A 26,029-nucleotide genomic window follows, 5' to 3' on the forward strand; every position below is an offset into this window, starting at 1 on the left:
GACTGTAAAAAAAAAAAACACAATGGTGTTTCGTGCGCATGTGGGAGGCGCCGCGTTCACCGCGAGAGCGAGTCCCGGGGACGCACACTTGACTTTGTAACGTTGTGTGTGTGAAACGACGAGCGTGACGAAACTCATCCACTTCGTGCTGTGTTTTTGTTTTGTTTTTCTTTCTTTTTTTTCCTACCCTTCTGTGTTGTTTCTGAGTTGAGTTGCTGCTCATGGCCAGCAGCGGCTGAAGAAGAAGAAGAAGAAGGAGAAGAAGAAGAGCGTTGGTTGGTGCTTTGGTCAGTGACAGGCTGCAGACAGCAGGGAGAGCTGTGCGTCGACCACACGCTATTGCTGCTGCTGCTGCTGCTGCACTTGAAGATGATGATGATGATGATGAAGATGATGACGATGACGGTGGTGATGATGAAGTGAAGGAGCTGGTTTCTCTCAGGGACGAAAAATCGTTTTTACGCACAGGTAGGATCTCTCTTTGTTTCTTCTATTTTCACATGGGTTCTGTTTGGATTATAACTCTGATGCCAGTGACTTTGAATCAAAGTGTGCAAAACTCAAATTATTACTGTGATATAATAAATATGAGATACTGTAATATAATGTGTTTATTTACGCGAGCCTTTGTAGTAACTGTCACGCCAATATTGACTCATATTTAATAGGATAAAACAACCCAAATTTACTTAATATGGGTGTATTAATCTACTAATTAACACTTCAATGTCATAATCTATCAATATTATTATATAACGTCAGTCAGCTCCATTCATATATACATACATATATATGTAATTGGTGTTATTAGGTTTTTTTCTTAATAAAAAAAACAATATTGTCACTTGATGATGGCAGATCAGTGTCACATCCACATGTTTTTATTCCGATTTCATTCGTGGATCGTCCACGGTGCGTCCACGGGTTTTCTCTCCCCCCATGTCTTCCCCCCGACGCGTCCCACGTGGAGTTTGTGTTTATATTTGATATGTAGGGGAAATAGGAATCCGGTGCCACGGCCGGGGCTCTCGGGGCTTCCGTCCATTGGCCTGCCCCCTAACAACATGACAAGTTACGCGTCGACTCAAAAATCTGATAGGGCCCTAGTGCGCTCCGTAATCCACACAGATTAGATTTCACACGGCGGACTCATACTTAATCAACGCGCATTAATGCGTAAAAGGTGAGCGCGCGCAATGTGGTTGATGGAGATGTGTGCGTAAAATGACGCAGCCGTGCGTCCATATAGATAGAGCCTGAAAATTAATTTATATCCGACATTATTATGATTTTTTTTTATATAGTAAATAAAAACAAATAAACGTAATGTTCGCATCATGATGTGTGTGACGAATATTACATGGGATTGACGTTTGCTGTCCTATAAAATATATGAGATGCTTCAAAAACAAACAATTATCTTATTATTATTATTATTTGCTCCATTAAATTATTATTTCATCCATAATGTGCGTTATTTATTAGCCTAATTTTATGTTTGCATTAGTAAAACCCTGCCTTTTAATACATTCAATAAACAAATCTACAAAATCTATAAATATTTTTGATTCAATAATAAGGAAGATGGAATCATGATCCTGCTTTATTTCGTATATTTCTGACTCTTTGTGGGTTTGGTTTAATATTTGTTAACATTTAAAAATATATATATTATTATTATTCCCACTTATAAAGTGTGCGCGCGTCCAGTTTAAACCCAGACTTAAAGACACGTTTATAACCGTGTCACCAAAAAAATACGACTTGGTGCGTAAATGTCATTGTTAAAACGTGGTTATTTGTACGTTTCGGTGCCACCTGTGCAGTCACTCTGCGGTTAGTTCTGCACTTTTCTCTCCCTCTCTCTCTCTCTGGCTTTTATAGCGTGAAATCGCCGCAGCACAGTCCACTTTTCCACTCCTCCGCTGTCCCATATGTGTCTCTTAGGTCGCTGTCAATAGCCATAGTGAGAAATATAATTCTCTCTGCAGGGACGCTGAAGGAAATGGCAGGCGTTATTGATTCACTTGCGCAGTGTCAGATAACTGCAGGGTCCTCTTGTGCACTAGGACACACAACTCACAATAGGTGGGCAAAGCAGTTGGCAATTCATTTAATTTACAATTTAAGTATCAGAGGGGATGAACCCTGTATTTTGGAGTGTCCCATTTCATTTATGACACGCAATTTAAACTAATATACACATTTATAGCAGGCCACATAACTTATAAACACTTTATTGAGCCCAAAAGTGACACAAATCCCCTCCGTGCTCGTAGAATAATGGCACAGTTTCTAGGTGTTTTAACGCTTCATTGCGTCCACGTTATAATCGAATTAGGAGAGAGTGAAATGCAATAGAAGATAGATGGCTGATTCTGTCCTCCACAAAGGTGAGACAGAGAGAGAGAGAGAAAGAGGGAGAGAGGGACAGAGAGAGAGAGAGAGAGAGAGAGAGAGAAGGGGTCAGGGAGGAGGGTTTGGCACAAATCAATTCACCTGAGAGATGCATTATTGTCTTCGGTTTCAGGCGAGGAGGAGCTGAACGCTATGAAAAATTAAAAGGATGCCAGTGAGTTTAAAGGATCGAGCCAGAAAACTCCACACACACACACACACACACACACACACACTGCATTGTACTAACTGAAAAAAAGTCATACAATGCCCAGTGATTTATCCTCAATAATCCATGTTTGGGCCAAACTTCTTATTTAAAATACAGTGAGTAAATGTTATTGTGCCTTTAATGTGACAACACTATCCTGTTATATACTTATACATTTAACCTTTAACGCGCTGAAGGGAACATCTTTGTTGCTTGTTTTTACTTCCCTGAAAGGGCAGGTGCAGAAAAAAAAAAAACCAAAACAATTATTCTTACTTAAGCTGAGGTGAAATAGAGCAAAGGCATAAAAAAATGTGGTTTTCACGGTGGAAAACTGGAAATGGTTCAGCGCTGCTCTCTTACCACACTCGGTGGGAACCACAGATCTAATGACAGGGAAGGACTTTTGTGTTTGCACGAGTGTGCGTGTCTCCGCAGCCCAGGCTTTTGTTTCGACTGTCAAAGCGCTCAGGGACGGCCTCTGCGCCGTTACAGCAGAGAGAGGAGGCCATTTTGTGCCGCTTCTGTTGGGGATGATGCCATTGTTCCCGTATTGTTTTGGGTTGGACTAGTCACATTGTAATTCCTGCATTTCATTTTTTTTTTATTTTTATGATCGGGCATTGGAGACAATAACCTCGGGGGGCCCTCGCTGCCGCTCCACCAACCTGTCCCTTGTCTAGCAATAATTGGGTCACTCACTGTCTTCGTACACTAGCCAGCCACTGTGTCTGTGGTCCTGAGCCAGCCAAGCAGCCATATCGCTAACACTTCTCCATTTTCATTGTTGATATTTACTTCTGCAATTATCTCTTCAGCTTCACCCTTGGCTGAAGATGATATGCTGAAGTTAACGCTGCTGCTTCCCTCCCTCAGGCTCCTGTTGCTCACACATAAACACACTGACAGAAGACCCAACCCGACAGATGCAGCGAGACATAACAACAACAAAAAAAACATTATACGCAGTATATGATGGGGTGGTTTCATCCAGAATGTGAGGGCTGATGATTAAATCTGTCATCAGAACCCCCTGAGGTTCACCAACATCCCTGGAAAAACAGTTTGTAAACATTTGTTTGCCGCTGACCCACATTTTATTTCCTCTTTTGTTTTGCCCTTCAAGCGTGTGGTGGATCACAAGCAAAGAAGCCATGGAGGCCTCACAGGACCTCAACGAACAGATGGTGAGTTAAAGGCTACTGTGTGTGTGTGGGTGGGTGGGTGTGTGTATACCTTGTATCAGCCACACAAGTCTGAGGTATGGATGCAATGGAGAGCGATGGTTGTCTGTGTGTGCGTGTGCACGCGCGTGTGTGTGCGCTAATGCACAGCAGATGTGGTTCAGTGAGGGTACAGTAACCATATGGTAGCAGTCACAGAGAATGAGACTTGGACATAGACATCAATTTTGGGACCACAACTTAGTGAGAGTGTGTGTGTGATCATGTAAGTCAGGCAAATTACTGACGAACAAAGTGTAAAAAAAAAACTTCAAGTAAGTTCTGTCACTTTTTCCAAAAATCATCCTGGATCCAAATATTATGTGACAAGCTGTTCCTTCAAAGAGCTCACACCCTCTCACAGACACACACATGATGTCGTTATTCATTATTATTTCTCTTACTGTTAGTTATGTGAGTTTGAGCACTCGCTGTGCTGCTCATCTGTGACGCTTTCTCCGCTGTCATCACTCACACTTAAGCAGATTTGTCACATCTGCTTCCATCAACAGTGAAGCACAACTTTTTCTAATGGGACAACAGACACAACAAACTTTGTAACCGAATTCATATGCCATAATCCCTAGAAAAGCACAATCCAGTCATGACGTAAAACCACACACTTGGCCTTTAATCTAACGATTACCAGACGGGGGATTCCAGGGATTTGGGATCTCACAGAAACACGCGTGATTTAACGTGACTTCAGAATATAAAAAAAAACAGACAGTTTAATAGCTGTTATGTGTGTGCGATATTTTTTTGCTGAGAAATGCAAAAAAGGGACGGAATCATGTTTTTAAACATCCGTTTCCCGATCAACTCGCTCTCATTGGTTCTTGCGGGGTTCTGCCCGCGCCCTCAATCGCGTACGATTTGAAATAGGGGAAGACTTGTGATGCGTCCAATGACATTAATATCGCGTCTGTTAATCCCTTACGCTATACAGGATAATTTGTCTTCCAATCAGGCTAAAATCGGAAAGGCACCATGGATTGTCGGAAGGGCCAGAGCTGGACCCAAATCTGGCCAATTATCATAGTGTGGGACAGGCTTTAGTCGGTCTGATGTGCTCCGAGGCTGTACTGTATATTTTTTTTTAAATGTATTTATTTATTTTTAAATCAAACTGGTTTTTAAGTTTTAAACTTGTAATCAAAATAATTAAATTAAAAAATAAATATAACAAAGAGTCAATATATATCCGCATTATGATGATGCAACACTTAATGTGACACAACACACAAGTGCTATTAAATGTACGTCCTCAGAAGTGCAGGGTTTGTGTTTTGTCCATAAAGAATTTTAAAAACTGGTTCTTCAACTTTTACTCAAGCAAAAAATTTATCACAATAATTATCCATATGGACTTTTATTGTTTTAAGGTTGTTTTTTTTTGGCCTCACTCCGACTCGTACAGCATGTCATCGATCACGCACTCACACACGCAAAACAAGCACAACACGGCAGGAGGGTTCGTCAGTGTCTCGGCACAACAGGTCATCTCTGCGTCACCTCAGCGCAGCGTCCCACTTCTGCTTGTTTAAAGATCAGGCCGTATTGTTGGGAAAATGATTTTGGCGGCGAGCGAGGTCCGCTCGCATTTCAAAGTCGTTAGTCAGCCACCAGAACAGGTGTAATTTCATCTCCTCCTCCTCCTCCTTCTCCTCCATCAAGCAATCTCTCTCTCTCTCTCTCTCTCCCTCCCTCTGACCTGCCAGCCTCGACAGTAATAATAGCACAAGTGGGACAGAGCACATGAAGTATGTTGTTTTTCTCCCGCTTTTTGTGTTGCTCCGTCAGACTCGCCCAGGCTTGGATTACGAGCTGACCCAGGTGGAGAGCTGTCACTCACGCAGGCCTTACACAGCGCGGTGAACACAAACAACACAAACGCACGGCGACAACAGGCAGAAAAGGAGCAGAGATGACGGGGGGGGGGGGGGGGGTGGACGCTTGACAAGAGCGTCCATCTTGTCCTGCTGCCATCTGAAAAAAATCAAATATTGATGTCCATATTCCACAATTACTTCACCTGCTTTAAATAGGGCAGCGCTATCATTTATAATGTGAATTTGAGCTCTGGCCCAAAGGCATTGATTAATTGTTCAGGTTGGAAATGAGACCAGAGCAAGGGCAGAGCAGGTTTTAATCCTATTACACAGACATATAAACTGATAGAGTTGAGATTTGTCCTAATGCATAGACATAATTTGGTGTATTTCTGATTTGGTATAGATGATTGGTAATTTTAAAGTCATCTCGTGTTAAGTTATTCATATTTGATAAATCCCCAATAACAGAAAAAGGTTTTGAAATTGGCTGCCAGGCCCAGCTGTCATGCGAGACTCATGCGACTTTTGATTATTTTTTCAGTGCAGAAAATGTCCGAAAAATCTGTGAAACCCGACGATCACGTTCCCACAGCCCAAATTGACGTGTTGAAATGTTTTGTTCTGCCCTGTCAACGGTTCTCATCCCACAGATATTTGGTTTAACAGCACATGAGAATAATAAAATGTCATAACTGAGGAGGTGAAACCAATTAACATTTGGCATTTCTGCTTAAAAAGATGATCCAGAATAGGTGGCGGTGCGTTTGTGCAGCCTTGAAAACTAAATTCAAGATTATAACAATTAATCAGCATTTGCTCACAGTTAATATTTCTTCCTGCTGCGTTTCAAATTACGGCAGCTGTGTACTTTTTGTCTCAATCTGATTACAACAGAACTTTAAATGCTAAGTACAAAATGCCACCTTCGACAAATTGAATTTACCTCCCCTCGACTGAAAACGAAGGTTATAATTTGCCAAATTGGCGCAGCAGTTGTAATTAATTTCCTTTGAATGGTTTGCCCCTAGTTTAATATTTAAACTGAAAGTGGTTAATTCTTTCCTCACACTGCTTCAATGAAATAGGCGTGTCTCGGGTGACTAAGAAAACAGCGCAGACCTCACACACAAAGTTTCGGGGAGTTGTCTGTGGACACCTGATACGTCCCCCACCCCTCCTCTCTACTCTTTATAGTCAACTCTGTCCCTTACTTCCTCCGCCCCGCCCTTTTCCCAACCCGTCCATCGCACATCATCTGGGTTATGGTCAGGCGTCCTCTGTGCCTGCCGTCTGGGGTCCTCGGGGAGCTCTGGAAGGAGCCCAAGACAGGGCCAGCAGTGGTCGGCCCTGTAATGCTACTTTTAGCCTGTTTAACTGTCTCACTTCACCTGTTGTCACATACTTATTTAGCTTCGGAGAAAAAGTGATTCCTGTTTTGAGCCATGAAGATGAAGAAATGAAGTTTGGGTCTTTTACTATTGATTTGCCTATGAATTCAGCTAATATCCGACAAAGAGGCAGTCATTAGCCGTTATGTATGCACACACAAATATGAACTGCCCTCAATGACTCTTGATTTGACAGAACTGAAGTCTCCAGCCTGTCAGCCTAGTGGTGAAGCAGTAAAATGTGGGGGGACGGCGGAGTTTGTTGACCCATGGGAGCCTCGCAATATTTAAACATATGACCACCAGAAGAAAAAAAAAATAAGATTAAGTTTTTGGGGGTGTGAAAAAAAAAGAGGGGGAAAAAGGCCCTTTTAGTCATAGCCGTTTTCCTCTGGTGCACTGGGAGAGGCCCTAAGTATGGCAGCTGTCCCACTCTGTGCATGTGTGTTTGTGCATGTGTGTGTGTGTGTGTGTGATAGAGAGACAGGCAGAGCGAAAGAGAGCGACCGAGTTAGAGGAGGAAAGGCATCGGGTTGCACCCCTCTTTCACCCCTACAACCCCATACAGACACATTCACACAACGTTACATGCAGCAGCAGCAGTAGCTAAATACGAGCACGACCCAACCCCGATTGCCAAGATTGCATTGGCGTCATAGAGAGTCTGCCCGGCGACAAGGCATGTGGACGGATCACTGGAGTGCGGAGTGTAACAGCTACCCACTGGCATCCCTTTCGTAGGTTGGCATCCTCGCCGTGGCACCAGGGTGCACTTCAATTTCAGCTTAGTGTACAGTGATTCTTGTACGATTTATGTTTAGTTGACAGCTGAGTGTTGCTCGGAGAGTCTGCCATTCAGACTCCTTGTCTCCTCCCTCTGAGCTGCACTGAGGGGTGGGTGGGAAAGTATAATTAGGAAACGTCGTATTTTCATGAAATTATGTCCATTATTATTGATTCCACTGTGGCTGATAGCCTTTATATGTACTTTACATATACTGTACTTTGCTAAGCCAGAGCATGTGTCTAGTAGAGCTGCAACGATTACAAAAATTCCTCAAGGCAAAAACTCTGCTGTGAGTATTCGCTTAATTCCTATCTCGCGCGGCCTGTTCAGCGCAGGGATTATTGTTCCACACGGACCATTTTAGCAGACACACATCCGGATTTCAGCTGCCGTGATGACGGCAACTGAAACAGCCCGTAAAATGCAAAAAATGTCCAAAGTGTGGGACCATTTCACGCGTAAAACAAGCCAACAAGGTGCAGTGGAACCACTGCAAACAACAACTGACGTACCACAACACGTCCTCAATGATTCAGCATCTAAGCCGAAAGCATCCAGTTGCTAACGCTTCCCGCACACGCTAACGTAAACATTGATGTTAGCTGATTTAATGTAGCTTACGAATCGTTTTGTAATCGAATATTCTACCAATTATTCCTCAATTGAGTAATCGGGTTTTTAAAAAAAAAAAATAATAATAATTTTGCGTTTAGCGTCCTCGATGAATCAAAAAATAATTGTTTGAATACTCGATTACAAAAATATCCGATAGCTGCAGCCCGAGTGTCTAGTGTTTAGAAGCCGAAACAAAGAAGAACAGCATCCATTCTTGTATGCGAAGGACACCGTAGTTTCCTGATATGGTTGGGTAAGGGAGGAGTCTACTGTTCATTACATTCTGCATTTTCAAGATTAGATGTCACTAATTCTTACACACTGGACCTTTAAGAGTGAGTAGAGGCAGGACAATAGAGTCGGTTGTAGAAAAAAACAAACGATTTTGCTCCCTTTGGACACTACCATTGCGTCTGCTCTCTAAGCTAGGATAAGATAACCAGCTGTTGAGAATGTGCTCCGCGTCTTAGTATTACATTTACCCACCATATTTTCAGTTCTGTGAAACTCGGAGCAATCAAGGCCGAAACAAACCAAAACATCTGCCTTTCAACAACACTGTTTTCAGCTCTTGCCTTGATTCGGATAATTTATAACATATCGTACAGGAGAGAGAGCCGAGCGAGAGTCTGGCCAGAGAAAAGTCAGCTAGGTGTGAGGTCAGCGGGTCACAGACGTTCCTGTGAGCCGATCACAGGCTGACAGAGTCAAACCCCCCACCCACCCACCCACCCCAAAACAGACTGGAGAATCCATCTAGAAACCCAGAGCAACCAGCGTGGGCTTCATAGAGGAACGCACCAGACAGGAAACCACATGATATGTGTGCTTGAGTGTCTGCTATGTGTGTGTTTTTGTGTGAGAGTATGAGCTCTTGTGTGTGTGCGTGTGTAGGTGTTTCTCTGTTTAACACATATACTTTCTGCGGTGTGGGACAGCTGAGGTCATCTGAGTGGAGAACTTCTGGGAGCCAATCAAGTCGACCCTTAATTGATTAGCCAACGCATTTTTGTCAGGGACATTCACGTCACCGCTAAATGTGGCAAACACCTGTAATGACACGGAATTCAAGCATTTCCAAAAAACTGACATGAGTGGAGCAGCAGCAGCAGCAGTCGTGGGGTTGTAAAACATTTCATCCTTTGTTCCAAGCAGCCTCCAGAAACACAGGCCCTTGATAACACAGCCTCCCTTTTGTTCACTCTGCTTTGCTCATCTGCCGTTGGTTACAACAAAAAAAAAGGAGCATATTTCCTCGTTTTGCTGGGAAGGAAATGAAATTGCAACAATTGTGCTTTGGTTACAGAGGAACATGTCTGCCCTGCCTGCAGCGAGAGCTTCCTCTGCTGCTGTGCGGGGAGATTGGATTTCTCTCTCGGCAGTATAGGATCAGAGAGGTAGCAGGGGTCGCTGAGGCCAGATGGGCTGTGACCTGGGTCTCTGCGATGACTGACTTAATCACACTGGAGTTGAAACTAACGACTGTTTTCATTATCTTTTAAGTGTTTCTTTTTTGTCCAAATACACTAACTACATAATTTTGTTCTGACTTGTGTGTTTAACGCTTGGCTGCTATAAGGAACCTCTCTACTGGATAATACAAAATGTCAAAACCACCCACGATGAAATCTTATAATTACTTGTTTTGTCTGAGCGTTAGTCTGAAACCTAAACATACTAAATGATCATTGGAAAAATTGGGATTCCTGGATTTGGAAGTGATTGTTTCGAAAAGTGAACATTGAATAACCAGTAGATTATTATAATTGTTGTCTACTAGCACGACAGACTAACTAAGACATTAATGCCGAAAATGATGGTTGAATTTGCAGGGATCTACTTTATAAATGCCTTAATCCAACTTTTTCTCTCCTGCTATTTATCACAACATAGATGATCCTCTGACATTTGAGCACTAATGTCAGTAAATCTAAATGTGTTGTTATATAACAGGAGGTCACAGGACTGCTGTGATGCTAATAACAACAGAACAAGCAAGGTGTTACCTCAGATCAGCTTATTAGACTGCATGCATTGTTCACAGAGCGTGCACCTTACAGGTTAAATTGTACGATTATAGAGTAGAGTGTGTTGTGTACCTAGTCATCTGGTTGTAAAAAAAAAATCCTTGTTCAGGGCGATGCCGACTATTATGAAGGTAAATTTCAAGTCATTCCGAGATACTTTTTGTTTTTGAGACTAAAGTCAGCTCACTGTCAAAGTGCATCAGGGCAAATGGATCATTTCCTGGATTTCAAAAATTCATTTAAATTATTCCTTAAGAGCTTTGCAAATATTTTCAATGCATCCTTGTTCAGGGCGATACCGACTATTATGATGGTAAAATTCAAGTCATTCGAAGATACGTTTTGTTTTTGAGAAGAAAGTCAGCTCACTGTCAAAGCGCATCAGGGCAGATGGATCATTTCATGACTAATGTGAATAAATCTAAATCTGTTGACATACCAGGAGGTCAAAGGACTGCTGTGATGCTAATAACGCAGAACAAGCAAGGTGCTACCTCAGATCAGCTTATTAGACTGCATGCATTGTTCACAGAGTGTGCACCTTACAGGTTAAATTGTACGATTATAGTATAGTAGAGTGTGTTGTGTACATAGACTGTATATAAAAATGTACGTAGTCATCTGGTTGTAAAAAGAAATTGTATATTGTCCTTTAAAAGGGAACTTAATGTACTAAAATGACATAAAAGAAGGCTGATATTCTCATAGACTTCCTTTCAAACTGTTCTTTCTGTCCTTTGATAGTTAACTGCTTTTTTCCTCCGCCTTCATTTTTCAAACCAGGACATTTTTTTTGTTCCAGTTTGCGCAACATTATTTCATTCATGTCGAGCTGGATCTAACGTCACCGATGACAGTTTTTACTACCCTGGCCCCGACGTCTGTCTTCCCATCTCCCTATCTGTCTGTCGCAGCCTCCCCTTCTCCTGTCCGCCTCTTCGTCTCTCCCTGTGTGTCTCTGGCTGGAGTGATGATTCAGGGTCTATTGTGAAGTCAGCAATCCGATACACAGCCAGACCAAGAGCAAGGGAGGAGGGGGGTTTGGAGGAGAGCGAGAGAGAGAGAGAGAGAGAGAGAGTGGGACAGGGAGAACAGAGGCGGGTGAGGAACAGAAGGGATTATGAGTTTTCTCATAGGTCCATGCTGTCTGGAGCCTGGGGCACTTTGGCAAACTCACCTGTCCCCTGCTTTACCTGTTGCTCTCATTCTCCAATTTGGCCTATATGGTCTCTCCCTCTTTGTCTCCCTTTATCTTTATCTGTTTCACACCCATGAGCTCTCTGTGTCCTCTTCTCTTTTTTTTTCTCCACACTCCTCAATCTGCCTTCCCTTTCGTCGTAGACATATGGTATTGTGAGTGATTTTATTAGGAAGGCGATATGAAGTGTTAAGGTCTGGTATGGTGGAACAGGTTGCGACTTTTTGAGACACTCAACTCCCGCTCGCTGTCCTCGGTGCAGCAGTGGCTCCTAATAGCCAGCTGTGTATTGGATCTGAGAGCAGATGGCATGTGTGTGTATGAGAGCATACCTAGCTGTCCGCTTAATGTCTCTCCATGTGTTTTGTCTTAAGGATATCTACCTTATGTTCTAGCCCTCTCACACACACACACACACGCCGTGATGTCATGAGCAGCATTATTTAACAGGCAGCTGGGAGGCCATTCATCATTTAATTAAAAGCGTCTGAAAAGGATCTGAGGCCTAATGAGATTAGCTTTAATTATTGATGCTGCTGCTGCTGCCATAGACACACAAACACACACACACGCACTGCAGTTATGACCACCATGGACACTCGGACTTTCTTAAGAATTGTGAATTGAAACACTAAACAATTGCTAAGTGCTGTTTGGTTGTCTGTCCTTTGCTCTGTCGCACACACACACACATTTAATTGATTCTTTTCACAATGGGATGTGGAGGTGCTCAGGGGGTGGGTTGGTGCATTCAGAAGGGGGAAGGCTGCGGTATCGGGACTGAGTGGGGGGGTGTGGTAGCTGCGGTTGGGCCCAGGGATGAGGTGGGGTAAGGGTAAGAGGGGTGGGGGATGCAGGAGGACCGGTGTTGTGTTTCTTCAGGTCTCACACAGCAGCAGAGAGGAGCTCTTACTGTTCTAGTAAAAGGACATGGAGTCCATATAAATACCAGTGGATGTATTTCAAAACCCTTCTGTTTTACTGTAAGTGCTTCTTAACCCGTTCACATCCTCCTCCTCCTCCTCTCCCCTTCAAAATTGTATCTTTTCCAGTCCAGTGTAATAGTTTTATACAGATTTGAACCATATGACGGTGTGAAAGTTGAATTCCAGCCAGGGAATGTTGCGCCACCAAGGTGGGGATGGAAAGCTTTCACCGTTGGCCCCCATGTCCTCAGTGACCCAGAGTCATTTCTTAGCCATCTGTTAAAACTGGGTTAAATTGAACAAAATCGTACAACATGTGGATATATTTCACGCAGCATTTCGGCCATTTTATGAAACAGAAATATCCCAGGTGTCTTTTGTGTCATTTAAATTCAGCCGGACTCACTTTATTTACAACCCTCTGCTACACTATTATTTAAAAAATGTTCTGTAAATCTGATCTACACCTTGTTTCTAATGACTTAACCACATGTGAGCTATGCTCTCTGTTAGCATCTAGATCTACATCAACTTTTAAATGTATGTTGCATTTAAACTGTCAAATTAGTTCACACAATGCTGATTAAGTCTATTAAGTATGTGTTTCTCAAAGTCGTGGTTTTTAGATCTTAGATCACCTGGTGACATTCCTGTGCTGCACTCAGGAAGTGATTCATTTCATGTCAAGCAGGAAGTAGGCAATGGCAGCATTGCGCTAGTAAAGTCAAATGGCTCCAAACATCCACCAAAAGTTTCAGAAATTAATTAACCTGCACAAAAAGTTTGACAGGATAACTCCATGTTGCCTCTCTCAGCCGCTGCGCTGCTGGTGTATACACACAAACGCTGATAGTATTGCTTGACATTTGCCATTTTTAGATGGAAAAATATAGTTACATTGTCTTTGTTCATAAAGACTGAGGCAGAATAATAACATTAACAACAACAACAACAAAACTATCTAGACATTCATCCATTAAATAAAGATTATCCTTCAAAGGTCAAAGCTAGCTGTAGCCTCAGTTGACACTAGCGGAGCGGCAGGCTTCACCCTGGACAGGTCATCAGTCCATTGCGGGCTAAACATATGGAAACAAACAAGCATCCGTGCTCCTACCGACGCGGTCAATTTACAGTCTCCGATTGACCTAACCTCAACCGTGGGAGGACGCGTCACCACGAGTACCTGAAGTAAACCCACACAGACGCCGGGGACAACTGTAAACGGACAGATATATGTTAATAGAATGAGGACGTGCCTGTAATATTATATCCTATATACTGTGACATCTTTTACCTTGGAGACTAATCCATGTCTGGCCCGGCTGCTGTGACTCATACACACGGAGCATAGAGCTTGGAGTCATCTATTGACCAATGCATTGAGTCATTGGGATCAATTATTTAGGGCTGCAGAGGTAATTGATTAATCATTACGCCTGTGGAGAAATGTTGTTGAGCAATCAGCAAATTTCTCCGCGCTACATTTATCCCTGCAGCTACAGTCTTTGTCATAGTGTGTTTTTAGGTATTTCACATTGTGTGTGTGTCTTATCCACTGAGTAGAGTGATGACCAGAGTGCTTGTGTGAGTGTGTGTGTGTGAGTGTGTGTGTGTGTGTGTGTGCCTGGTCAGCCGTGGACTGGTTTAGGTTTCCCCTGGTTGTTTTTTTAATCACTCTCATCAGATTAGCTGAGCAGGGGCAGTCGAGGCCAAACGCTTCACAATTAACAGTGCAGAACCGGGCCCGCACACGCATGCATGCACGCACATACGTACGTACGCACACACACACACACACACACACACACACACACACACACATATCCGTCAGTGACTTTTCATTTGTCTCCTCCGAGTAAAGCTGCATTAAATCATGTCTGTGATCCCCTCACTCTTCGAGACAATGAGGAGCCAATTTAAATGGCAGCTATGGAGACCACCAGGATGGAGAGGGGCCTTAGTTACCGTTACCTCTTACTGCACCTCCTACTCCTCCCCAAAATGTGCAGTGAGTCAATTCAATTGAACTTGAAAAAAAGTTAGTTTGGGGATTTAAAAGTATATATATATATAGATATGAAAATAGATTAACTTTAATCCAGCAGGAATTACGTACTATATTTTACAGATGGAATTATTAAAGTCAATGATTTATTCCAGTGAATTGATTTTACTAAAATTACTTATTATCAGCAGTGTTTGGCAGTAACTTAGTATTTAGGAATGTGATTAATTTGCATATACTTTTTTTGATTGATTAAAGAGCGTTTGATCAGTTTAACTGTAACACGTCCAGCAGTTACTAAGAATATGACGGAAGGAAGCAGAGTGATCCAGGAAAAGCTTTTGAAAGTAAATGGAATTTTGCTATTGGAGTTAATATCAGAAACGATGTAGCTTCATAAAGAAGAAATCCTTTGCGTACCTGTGATCGTTACGCAAGGTGATTACACATCAGCAACACATCAACATACAAGATAATATAGTATCTTGTATGTAGTGTAGCTGTGTCATATTGGCCCATTATTTACTTATTTATTTAGCGTTATTGGCTTGTTTCATTTGTGGACTTCAGGATGGACTTTTATGTGTACGAAACAGTTTGAAAGCTTGGTATAAATTACTCATCTATGCAAATACCTAAATATGAAATTGACAGTAAGTGGTTTTCGAGTTGAGCTGGATAATTCTTTTGGCATTTTCATTCTCAGTTGCTACAGGAAATGATGACCATCTGTGTGCCGTGGTTAAGAGTGTATATTTATACATATATACATATGTATATATACACACACACACACATACACATATATGTTCATTCGTAACACTTTAGATTAGGGAACACATATTCACCATTAACTAGGTGCATACTAGCATATATAAGTAGCATACTAGCACTTTATTAGTAATCATTTAGCACATATTAACACATTATTCTACATAACCTTATTCTACCTCCATAATGGCATGAATTAAAATTTTTCCTACATTAGGTGTTAATACGTGCTTAATAATTACTAATAAAGGGCTAGTATGCTACTTATATATGTTAGTAAGCACCTAGTGGTGAATATGTGTTCCCTCATCTAAAGTATTACCGTTAATTCTAACATACTAATTACTTAGAAAAATGGTTGGTGAACACATTTACAAATTAGATATATTCATTCGCGAGTTGTTTGGATGTAGAAGAATTATATAGATAAAAGAATATAAATAGAAGAACTAACTGCAGCTCAATCTTTTAAGGTGTTTTATGAGTTGTGATCTTTTTTCAAGCTGCATGGACGCACAATTTTTCAATATGTTGGGCCAAATAGCTTGGAGCACTACAAGCTTTTCTCCACTTTCCCAGATAGGTCATATTTTCTTGTGCGTTCGAGATGAGCATCTTGCTTTAGCTCTATTTTTGTCCCGTCTCCCACGTCCGTCCCTCTGGCAAGGGTTTTTAAAGACACGTGAAACCTGAGGTGGAAAAAACTGCGTGTGAATATTGTTCTTCTTTTTTTTCAGTGAGTTGTGAACAACATCAGTCTCCCTCTTGGCAATTTCATGTGAACAGGTAGAGAGTGTAGTAAAAGAGAGTTTCAGAGAGTGCATTTTCACCCAAACACCTCCTCCTTCACCTCTGCCCTGCTCCACAGACTCACCCTGTTCTTCCCTTTCACTCCCTCACTTCTTTTTTTTCTTTCTCTTTTATAGCTTCCTACTACACCTGAAAAAAGGGGCATTTTTGGAGGCATAAAGAGAGGGATAGTTTTACACCTCCCCAGGCTGGGGGAACTGGGGGTGGTGGTGGTGGTGGAGGAGAGGAGGTGGAGGGGTGGGTGGAGGCTCAGCACAATGTATTTTACATGAAAGGAAGAGGATTGGGTTACCACACCGATAACCACTCATACAAATGGAGAGCAGAGAGCTTTGAACAGGGGACAGGTAATCGGGTGAGACTCAGTGTGTGTGTGTGTGTGTGTGTGTGTGTGTGTGTGTGTGTGTGAGAGAGAGAGAGATAGAGAGAGAGAGAATGTGGAGGATAGATAGAGATGGAGGATGTGTTTGTGTGGTGAGTAACATCCTTCATGAGTGTGTTTTGTGGTCGACACACCAGCCGATGTCAGAGGCAGGGATGGCTGGATGATCACGTTGCACAGGTGTGTGTGTGTGTGTGTGTGTGTGTGTGTGTGTGTGTGTGTGTGTGTGTGTGTGTGTGTGTCTGTGTGTGTGTTCGGGGGTCTACACCAAGCAAGCACTACAGTGTGTCATCTGTTCTTCTTCCTTCTTTTGTTTTTTCATTTTGAATTCAACGTTTGCAGAAAGATGCTACCATGGATATACAATACCGTTATAATACCGTTATAAAATGTTTTTGGTGTTTTCCATTAAAGCGCACACTTTTATTCATCAAAAGAGTTGCAAAATGAATAGGAAATATAGTCAAGACATTGACAAGATTAGAAATAATGATTTTCATTCCAAATAATCATTTTGCCCTTTCGTCAAAGAACCAGCCAAACAGTTTTCAGCTGTGCTAACATCATTGCACAAGGGTTTTCAAGGGTTTTCTAATCATCCAATAGCCTTCTAACGCGATTTGCAAACACAATGTACCATTAGAACACTGGAGAGATGGTTGCTGGAAATGGGCCTCTATACACCTATGTACATATTCCATTAAAAACCAGACATTTGCAGCTAGAAAAGTCGTTCACCACATTAACAATGTATAGAGTGTATTTCTGATTCATTTAATGTTATATTCGTTGAAAAAAAAAGTGCTTTTCCTTCAAAAATAAGGACATTTATAAGTGACCCCAAACTTTTGGTTATAGTGTAGAGGTTATATAGAAAACCAATGAACAAGGACAAATAGCTATAAAAAGAAGTTACTGTTGATCTATGGCTATTTATTTTCTCATGTAACTCTAAGCAAGAAAGTGAAACACACAACTACTCCCTTAAGGTCACATTTACAATTCGATAAATCCCAAAAAATAAATAAGCAAGACAAAAGAGCAGGGAGAGGACCAGAGTCTGTCTCCGAGCGGCGTCACAAAGACAAACTGCTGTTGTTCCTCTTAAAGAACAAAGTTGTTCTCGAGGGCCTCTTGAAAGGGAGCGATGCACCTTTGAGCAGACACTTTTAAAACACTTCTTAAGTCAACAAAAACCAAAGCCAGGACCTGTCACTTCACTGTCTAATATACTACCTGCTTCCCTTGCACGGTTCACTGCTCCGCTGTGCCCATGCCACACTACTGTTTTTCTTTTTCTTTTTTTTTGTATTTCATCAGGCGTGTTTTTGGGACACCTCCCCTGTTCCCCTTCTCCACTTGCTGTGAAAATATTTCATCGGGGATGTTTTTGGACGACCCCCTCCCGATGGGGTCCTGCCTGGCTAATAATAAAGTGCTTGAGTTGTCAAGCGCTTCGGCAACACCCTAATCTGTTCTGACAGCTAATCCTGCGCATACGCTCAAAAGTCCGGCACAGGCACACAAAAGCATGCAGGCATGCACATATAGCAACAGATATTTGCACTTATACGTCTGCACACGGGGTCCGTGGACAGTCTATCAATCATGGTGTTTATTGGTATTTTGGGGGATAAATGCTGTGGGACGGGGGGGGGGGCCGCATGCTGTCGCCATGGCGACGGAGCTAAAGGTGGCTGGGTCACAGTTGGAGACAGTGGCCCTGTTCCAAATTGGTCTCTGGGCCTGTGTTTATTTGTCACCCGTCTCAGCTGTTTTCTGCCGCTTTGTGCATGTACAGTAAACTGCAATTTACACTGCTAACAGCTCAGTTCACACAAGTTAAAAAGTCTTAACTATAGCCTATAGTTTTGAGACACTCTTAGAAATAAGGGTTCATAAGGGTCCTTCTACAAGGGCTGAGGTTCTACCTGGAACCATTTGCTTCTGAAAAACCTTCTTTTTCAAGGTTCTTGGTAACACTAATGGTTCCAGTAAGAACCATTTTGATCCAGAGAACCCTTTAAAACCCCTTTCCTGAACATAGGGTTTTAAAAAGGTTGTTAGTCGAACCCTCCAAAAGGGTTCCAGGTAGAACCAAAAGGGTTCTCCTATGAGGACAAGCCGAAAAACCTTATATGGTTCTACTTAGCACTTTTATTTCTAAGAGTGTAGAGCTGCTCAACAGGGCTGCAATTAATCAAGCCAGGAGTAAAATGACCAACTAATTTCAACTTCAAGTCCCTAATATTTGATGATTGTCATTATTTGTTTAATCATTTTATATATTTAACTGCAGTAACTTTCAAATACATGTTTTATGCCAATTAAAAACGAAATACACACAAGTGGGAAGCAATTCCAATTTAAAATCCTCAGCCTTGCAATAGAATACAGAGTACTTAATACGTGATGGTAATGCATCATCACTTTTATGATGTTCTTTACACAATTCAACTGTAATGAAAGACTTTTTGTCCACTTGAGACATTTTAGTAGTGACACCAAATTTGAATCAGGGTCAAGTAAAGGACATAGACACAGACATTAATCAGCACAAAGATGAGCATATTCATCCAAAAGCACCCGGTTGGTTGGTTGGCTTAAATATTTGCTGAAAGGCTCTGCTAATTTTATTCAAATGAGTCTTGAAAATCAGAAAGTAATGAAAGTAAAGTCGGTTTTACTGCATGTGAGGTTGCAGGTATGTTCCAGCCTCAACACACATGGAGGAAACAGTTCTCATGAGCAGAAGGTCGATACAGTTCATACTGAGCTCTGTGGATTTAACTGATTCACTCTTTTTCTGACTATTTCTGTGAATAAATGGTGTTTTTTGTTTTTTTCACGTATCGAGGTGGAGGCAGATTTTTTTCAGAGTCTCGCCGAGGGATTCTTTGTCATTTTAGTGCACTGGCCCTTTAAGGTGTTGATTATGAGGTGAAGTTTTTGGGAGAAGGACCGGTGTTAGGGTGTGACACTTAGTCGACAATTGTCAAAGAGTGCCATCTTCAGACCGAGTCAGCTGAGAGATTAATGTGTGTTTGTGTCTGAGTCCACTCAGAGACACTTACACCCCCCCCCCCAGACGCTCTCCCACCCCTCTAACCCCGGCTACACTTCACATACGACACACGCGTGCAGCCCGTGTGGTTCCAATTAACACAGATTAGGTGTGTGTGTGTGTGTGTGTGTGTGTGTGTGTGTGTGTGTGTGTGTGTGTGTGTGTGTGTGTGTGTGTGTGTGTGTGTGTGTGTGTGCTCAGGTGTCCATTGGGAGTGTGTGTGTGTGTGTGTGTGTCTGGGAGGGTCAGCGTAGTGTGAAGTTTATGGTGTGACCTTTACTTTCTACTGCACAGCATTGACATTACATCCTCATCACATCTCCGTTTACCATTGATGCTAAGTGGGCGTAATCATGCGATGGTTACAGACTACTGGCAGTTTTGAGTCATACATGCTGGTTTTCTTTTTTTTCTGGGGTGGGTGGGGGCGGGGCGGGGGGGTACGGTATGTTTACACATTTAAAATTCCTCATCATGAAATGTTCACACACTCACTGCGATGTCGACAATGTCGACCGATACGAATATGCAATGCAGCGGTACATACACAAAAAAGGTTTTTTTGTTTTAAGCTATAGTGAGTGACAGTTGAGAGAGACAGAGCAAGAGAGAGAGAGAGAGAGGAGGAGGAGAAGAGAAAAAGAGGGGGAGGAGGCAGAGGTGGAAGGAAACAGGACGAGCGAAATGTTCCCCATTACTCGAGGAAGACAGGACCTGTGTGTGTTACCCGTAGAGACAGAGAAGTAGACATAGAGTGTGCAGGGGGGGTTTTTTTCTAAAAAAAAGAAAAACAACTACATGTTTATTCAGGGTGACGCCAAGGGAACGAGGAAAAAAGGATGCATTTTTCTCTGTAGAGCAAAAAACGAGAAAAACGTGGCACCTCAGGTGCAAAGTGAGAGACAGGTAGATAGAGATAAGCTGAAGTGGTGTTGGAGGTGTGTGTGAGTGAGTGTGTGTGCATGCGTGTGTGTGTGTGTGAGAGATAGACCAGAAAGCCTGAGTCTGACGGGAAGCCGGTGGGATCGTACAGCTCGGTAATGCTTTGTGGAAATATAGGACTCCTGACAGACCGGATTACACCCTGAGGTAAGAATGGATCCATAATCTCTGTGTGTGAGTGAATGAGCTCCTATAATTTTTTTTTAATTAGGAGAAAATTCTTCACAATTAGTGCGCGACATATTCTGTATGTTCTAGTTTCATGTCGCACTATGGCTTAATCAAAAAAAAAGGATAGTATATGTTTGCTTTATTAATTGTATAATTGTTCAGATAATTTAAATACATTTAAATAAAATCACACTATAAATGTACATTAAAGACAACACACGTCCTCTTAACTAACTTTTTTTCCATTTGACTTAATTTATTTTGACGTACGTTTTGTACGTTATGCATTACAATGATGACAAATTTATTGTATATGCAACATTTAGGCTGATGTGTCATTAATCGGCTGAATTTAAAAGAAATAATTAAAAGTTAGAATTCATGGCCTGAGCATTTGACGTGGTGGCAGTTTTTCGTGTCTAAGTGAAGAAATCCTTTAAAAGCAAATATGGTTATGAACCAGTAAATGGTCTGATATCAGTGTTGATACAGAATAATAACAGATTGCCTTAAATAATACATTAATATATATATATATACACATATTCAAGATATATATATATATATATATTATTAAGTATATATATCTCTTTCTCTCTCTGGTTGTGTGTGTGTGCACCTCTGCGCCGTATCGTATGTCCCGTTGCAGATGGCTTGGGTTATTACCAGAAACACGTCGCACTTTTTCGCAGTCTGCCAGAAACAATAACACAAAACTTCATTTTTTTGGGGGGGTCAAAATTTTTAAAGACTAAGACTAGGAAACAACACGAGGACCAGGACTCACGCCTGTTGTTTTTGTCGCTGCCGTTAAAGGTTTCCATTCATTTTTGTGTCCGTCGGATGACAAATGTCATTAGCGAGCAACAACACAAACATATCAGTGTGTAGCTCCCTTAAATAAATCATTGTTATTACTGCTAATTACCTCGAATACCTGTATTTATCCCTCAGGGAGTTTCCTGAGGCAGAGCAGGTTGTGTTCTAGACCGGTCACCCGGCCAACCAGGTCAAAGGTCCTCTACTTAAGTGGCTCAGGTGACACAAATGGGTATTGTGGCATTGTGGCCACCTAAGAGTGTGCTGAGAGGGCCCTTCATTTCTGTTGTTCCAGATGAAATTGTGCGTGCTTTGCTGCAAGACACGGAAAAATATTAAAATTATGCTGAATTACCAGAATGCAGGATGTCTTTCCACTTACTGATTTGGAATAGTTAGGGTTTGGATTTGTGTAGGTTTATGACAGCATTTATATAGTTTCAAGGCGTCTCATTTGGATCATAAACACAACATGTACTGGATAAAGATGTTATGAATAATATGTCATAAAAATGCCAAAGTTGAATGACGTTTTTTGAGAAATGGATGAAGTGCCTCTGACAGACAAACATAAATGTGGTGAGATAGTGGAGGAGGCGAGGCGTTCACAGTGAGTGAAAGTGTGCAACGGATGAAGTGCTACGATAAAAGCGTTGCAGGATCAAAGCCTGCGTGCGCTTGTGTTTTTACAGATCATGTTGAGGCAGAAACAGCAAGGATTGTGTGTGTGTGTGTGTGTGTGTGTGTGTGTGTGTGTGTGTGTGTGTGTGTGTGTGTGTGTGTGTCTGTGTACGCGCACATGCGGGCTGTCATGCTCTCACGTTTGTATGTAGCCCCTGTGTGTGTGTGTGTGTGTGTGTGTGTGTGTGTGTGTGTGTGTGTGTGTGTGTGTGTGTGTGTGTGTGTGTGTGTGTGTGTGTGTGTGTGCGTTACATGTGGATTGCAGTTTCTCACGACCACGCTGTTGATGCCGTGACTGACAGCCTTGTTAAATTTCGGTAAAGCATGAAACGTGACATGAAAGTGGCTTTTGTGTGGCTGTGTGTGTGTGTGTGTGTGTGTGTGTGTGTGTGTGTGTGTGTGTGTGTGTGTGTGTGTGTGTGTGTGTGTGTGTGTAAAGCGATCCATACGAGGGCACCGACTAACCTTTGAACCCTGTCTTAAACAGCTAAGTGCTGCTTCTTATTCGCTCTCAGCAGGGTCCTCTAATCAGAACCATAACTCTACCATGCAGTCCACCTCAAACACACACACACACACACACACATACACCTATGACAGACACACACATGCACCTTTAAGACAGACATTCACTCCTGCTTGTTTTCCTCCATCGACATAACACATTCAACATGATGACGACCCTAAAAAACCAGAGCGAAATGTCCTCACTTCACCAGGTATGGAGGAGGCGTCCCCATAAAGATAGAAACACAAGTACACACACACACACACACACACATAAATGTCCTAGTTTCCACAAACCTGGAGTTAAGTGTCTGCTTGGCCAAGCACTTTCTCTGTATACTTACCTGTGATTGCGATAATGTGTAAATGGCTCAAAATATGCTGCCTGGGTGAATTGTGTGTTTGTATGTACATTTCCATGTGCGCGTGTGTGTGTCAGTGTGTGCGTGTGTGTGTGTGTGTGTGTGTGTGTGTGTGTGTGTGTGTGTGTGTGTGTGTGTGTGTGTGTGTTTGGCACCTCGCGCGTGCCCTACACCTCGACAGTGTGTTGACACAGTGATTATAGGGCAGCTGGTACACATTGGCCCTCGCTCCGCCCTGCATTTACTGTTCTAATTAGTTCCTGTTCCAAATAAGAGAGAGGAATTTTAATAGAGAACCGCTGGTCTGCTGTCTTGCTCCACATACCCTCACATGCAGCAACACATATCAAACCAGCCTGTGTGTGTGTGTGTGTGTGTGTGTGTGTGTGTGTGTGTCGGTGTGGTGAGTGCACACTGTGGGTGGAAAGGCACAGAGGCCCAACTAAGTTTTCTTAGTCCTTTAATATAAATACATATACTTTTATTTTAGTGATGAAAGAAAAGCTCCACTGTACAGTGATTGACACGACCAAATGTCTTGGTTACACCCCCCCCCCCCACCCCCAAATCATCAACGCTCAATTTAGTGTCTACACTGACCCGTTTAAGGGTGAAGAGTGAGCTCGGTGACCTAACATGACCCCGTTGTGACCCTTCAACTCTTTTAAGGGCTGAGGAAGAGGCTTGAGCTCACGGTGGCGCAGGGTCACAGGTGAACAAGGGAAAGTTAATATCTGTCGTTTAGATGCCAGTTAGCACTTATGTCACACTTGTGGCCGCAGCAGTGGACACTGATTTATTATATTTACATTTTAACTTCACATTTAAGAAGTCTAGTTTACTTTGGTTACTCCTTGTTGGGGATTTTGCTCTTCCTACTTTGGGTTATTTGATGTGGCATAAACACCATTAGGAGCCGTTTATGAGGAGAGTTTATGACACACTGAACTGTGGGTTTTATTATATGAATGTGACACTGTATGTATGTATATATATATATATATATGCGGGCGCTAATTCACGGTTTCCTCTTCTCTGGTTTTCCCTGCAGGTGAAGAAATCACACAGTGAATCTCATGTTCCAGACCCTTCAGACGCCAGGTACGCACGCTACAGTGTGGGACTATGTGTAAAGTACAAATACTTTGTTACTGCACTTAAGTACAACATTGACGTATCTTTACTTTGTTATTTTTTTTATTTCCATCAACTTTTACTCCACTACATTTCCTCTAACTATCTTTGTTCCAATCCAACTTTATTTATAAAGCACTTTAAAAACAACAACAGCTGAAACAAAAAAAAATATAATACCAAATACAATCAGAAGAAGAAGAGTTGGTATTATGGTCTGTATTTATATAGAGCTTATCTAGGTTTAGGATTGAGCTGCTTTACACAACAGTGTTGACATTCACACGCTGCAACATAAGTGCCTTGCTAAAGGACACAGGCACAGAACCAGGAATTGAACCCACAACCTTCCACTTGAAAGACGCACCCTACCGCTGAGCTAACATGGCTCAATCCTAACTCCCTAATACTTTTACTTCTAAAACTTAAGTACATTCTATATTAGAATATGACTTTTGATATTTAAGTACAGTAAATGTCATATACTTTAAGACTTTTACTAAGTAAGTAAAGTGACTCCAACTTCTATCAAAGTCACTTTCTGGTGAGATACTTTTATACCCTTTTGTACTGACTATCTGTGTGTTGATGTACGCTTGTGCGTGTACCAACTCTCTGGTCATGGTGCAGTGAGGTGAGGTTTCACTGCAGTTGCGAGATGAGGTCATCAACACATTCCCAAGACACACACACACACACACACACACACACACACACACACGCTGAAACATACACCGATACTGATCCAATAAGGACAAGAGGGACCATGCTGCACATACAGTAATTCATATCTATTAATTATTCATGGCTGAATGGATTAAGTGATCGATGGCTGTCGGACACGTTATGGGAAGCTGTCGTCTGTGTTTTTCCCTTACTGTCACGTGACATTTCGTCGACGCCGCACGCCGCGGAGACACAAAATGTGCAGTTTTAAACGATATGCAGTTACGTAGCAGATAAGTTGAAGCATAATGATGTGAGAACCAGAAACGGAGTTAATGAAACACTCTTGCCATCGTCTCCCAAGAGGAGAGAAATGGAGAGCAGAGATGAGGGGGGAAAAAATAGACAGAATAATTTCCTGCTGTTGAGCGACACAAAGCGAGGATGGATGAAGAGCGTTGAGGCAAATAAGAGCAAGAGAGCGGCGTAATCTGTGAAAGTTGTTAACTTTTACTGCGGGGATATTTCAGGCTCTTGTTTTTACGTTAGGGCCTGGCTCAATATCTCATAAACAATAAAGCGCTGTTGATGTTAAAACAATGATCGTTGTTGTTAGTCTACAGGAGAGCGGAATTAGTGTTTAGCTGTAAATAGAAAAAAAAGACTTGATTTATAGTGTTTGTCTTTGGTACGCTCCGTCTTTTGCAGCCCTTCAGTCGCGTCGCTCCCTTTTGTCCGCTGAAAGCTATATGTTTATACCTGTCAGTGCGACTGTGGGCTGCAGTCATGTGTGGTGATGCTATCTGCCCACAGCACTGAGATGGACAGCTTCCAGAGCGTGACACAGATGTGCACCGTCTCTTTTCGCACACACACACACACTCATTTGCTTAGTACACACACACACACACACACACACACACACACACACACACACACACACACACACACACACACACACACACACACACACACACACACACACACACACACACAGATAGTGTGTAGACCGGCAGCCCCGCATTTAATTCTCCCTCCATCTCTGTCATTTCTCACTTTGATGTCTCACACAAGTGCGATCAAACTGTGTGCAGTCAGTGTGAGT

The 26,029-nt window shown here is 42.2% G+C and overlaps 1 protein-coding gene across 6 annotated transcripts in view; it reads left to right on the plus strand.

Moving 5' to 3' along the window:
• Positions 1-26,029, plus strand: part of eya4 (EYA transcriptional coactivator and phosphatase 4) — a 46,504-nt gene continuing 20,475 nt past the window's right edge. For 4 of the 6 annotated variants that reach the window (XR_014592985.1, XM_083899236.1, XM_083899239.1 and 1 more), the window contains exons 1-3: positions 1-468; positions 3,735-3,795; positions 24,176-24,225. Coding sequence is in view for 4 of the 6 variants with exons in the window: in XM_083899236.1 (XP_083755362.1) it covers positions 3,763-3,795; positions 24,176-24,225 (83 nt within the window). In the remaining 2 variants the exon portion in view is untranslated. Of the gene's footprint in view, positions 469-3,734; positions 3,796-20,391; positions 20,732-24,175; positions 24,226-26,029 lie in introns of those variants that run through there. The other 2 variants (XM_083899238.1, XM_083899237.1) reach the window with 2 other exon arrangements.

The sequence above is a fragment of the Microchirus variegatus genome (genome assembly GCF_963457635.1).
Source record: "Microchirus variegatus genome assembly, chromosome: 12".
NCBI classification, from domain to species: domain Eukaryota; kingdom Metazoa; phylum Chordata; class Actinopteri; order Pleuronectiformes; family Soleidae; genus Microchirus; species Microchirus variegatus.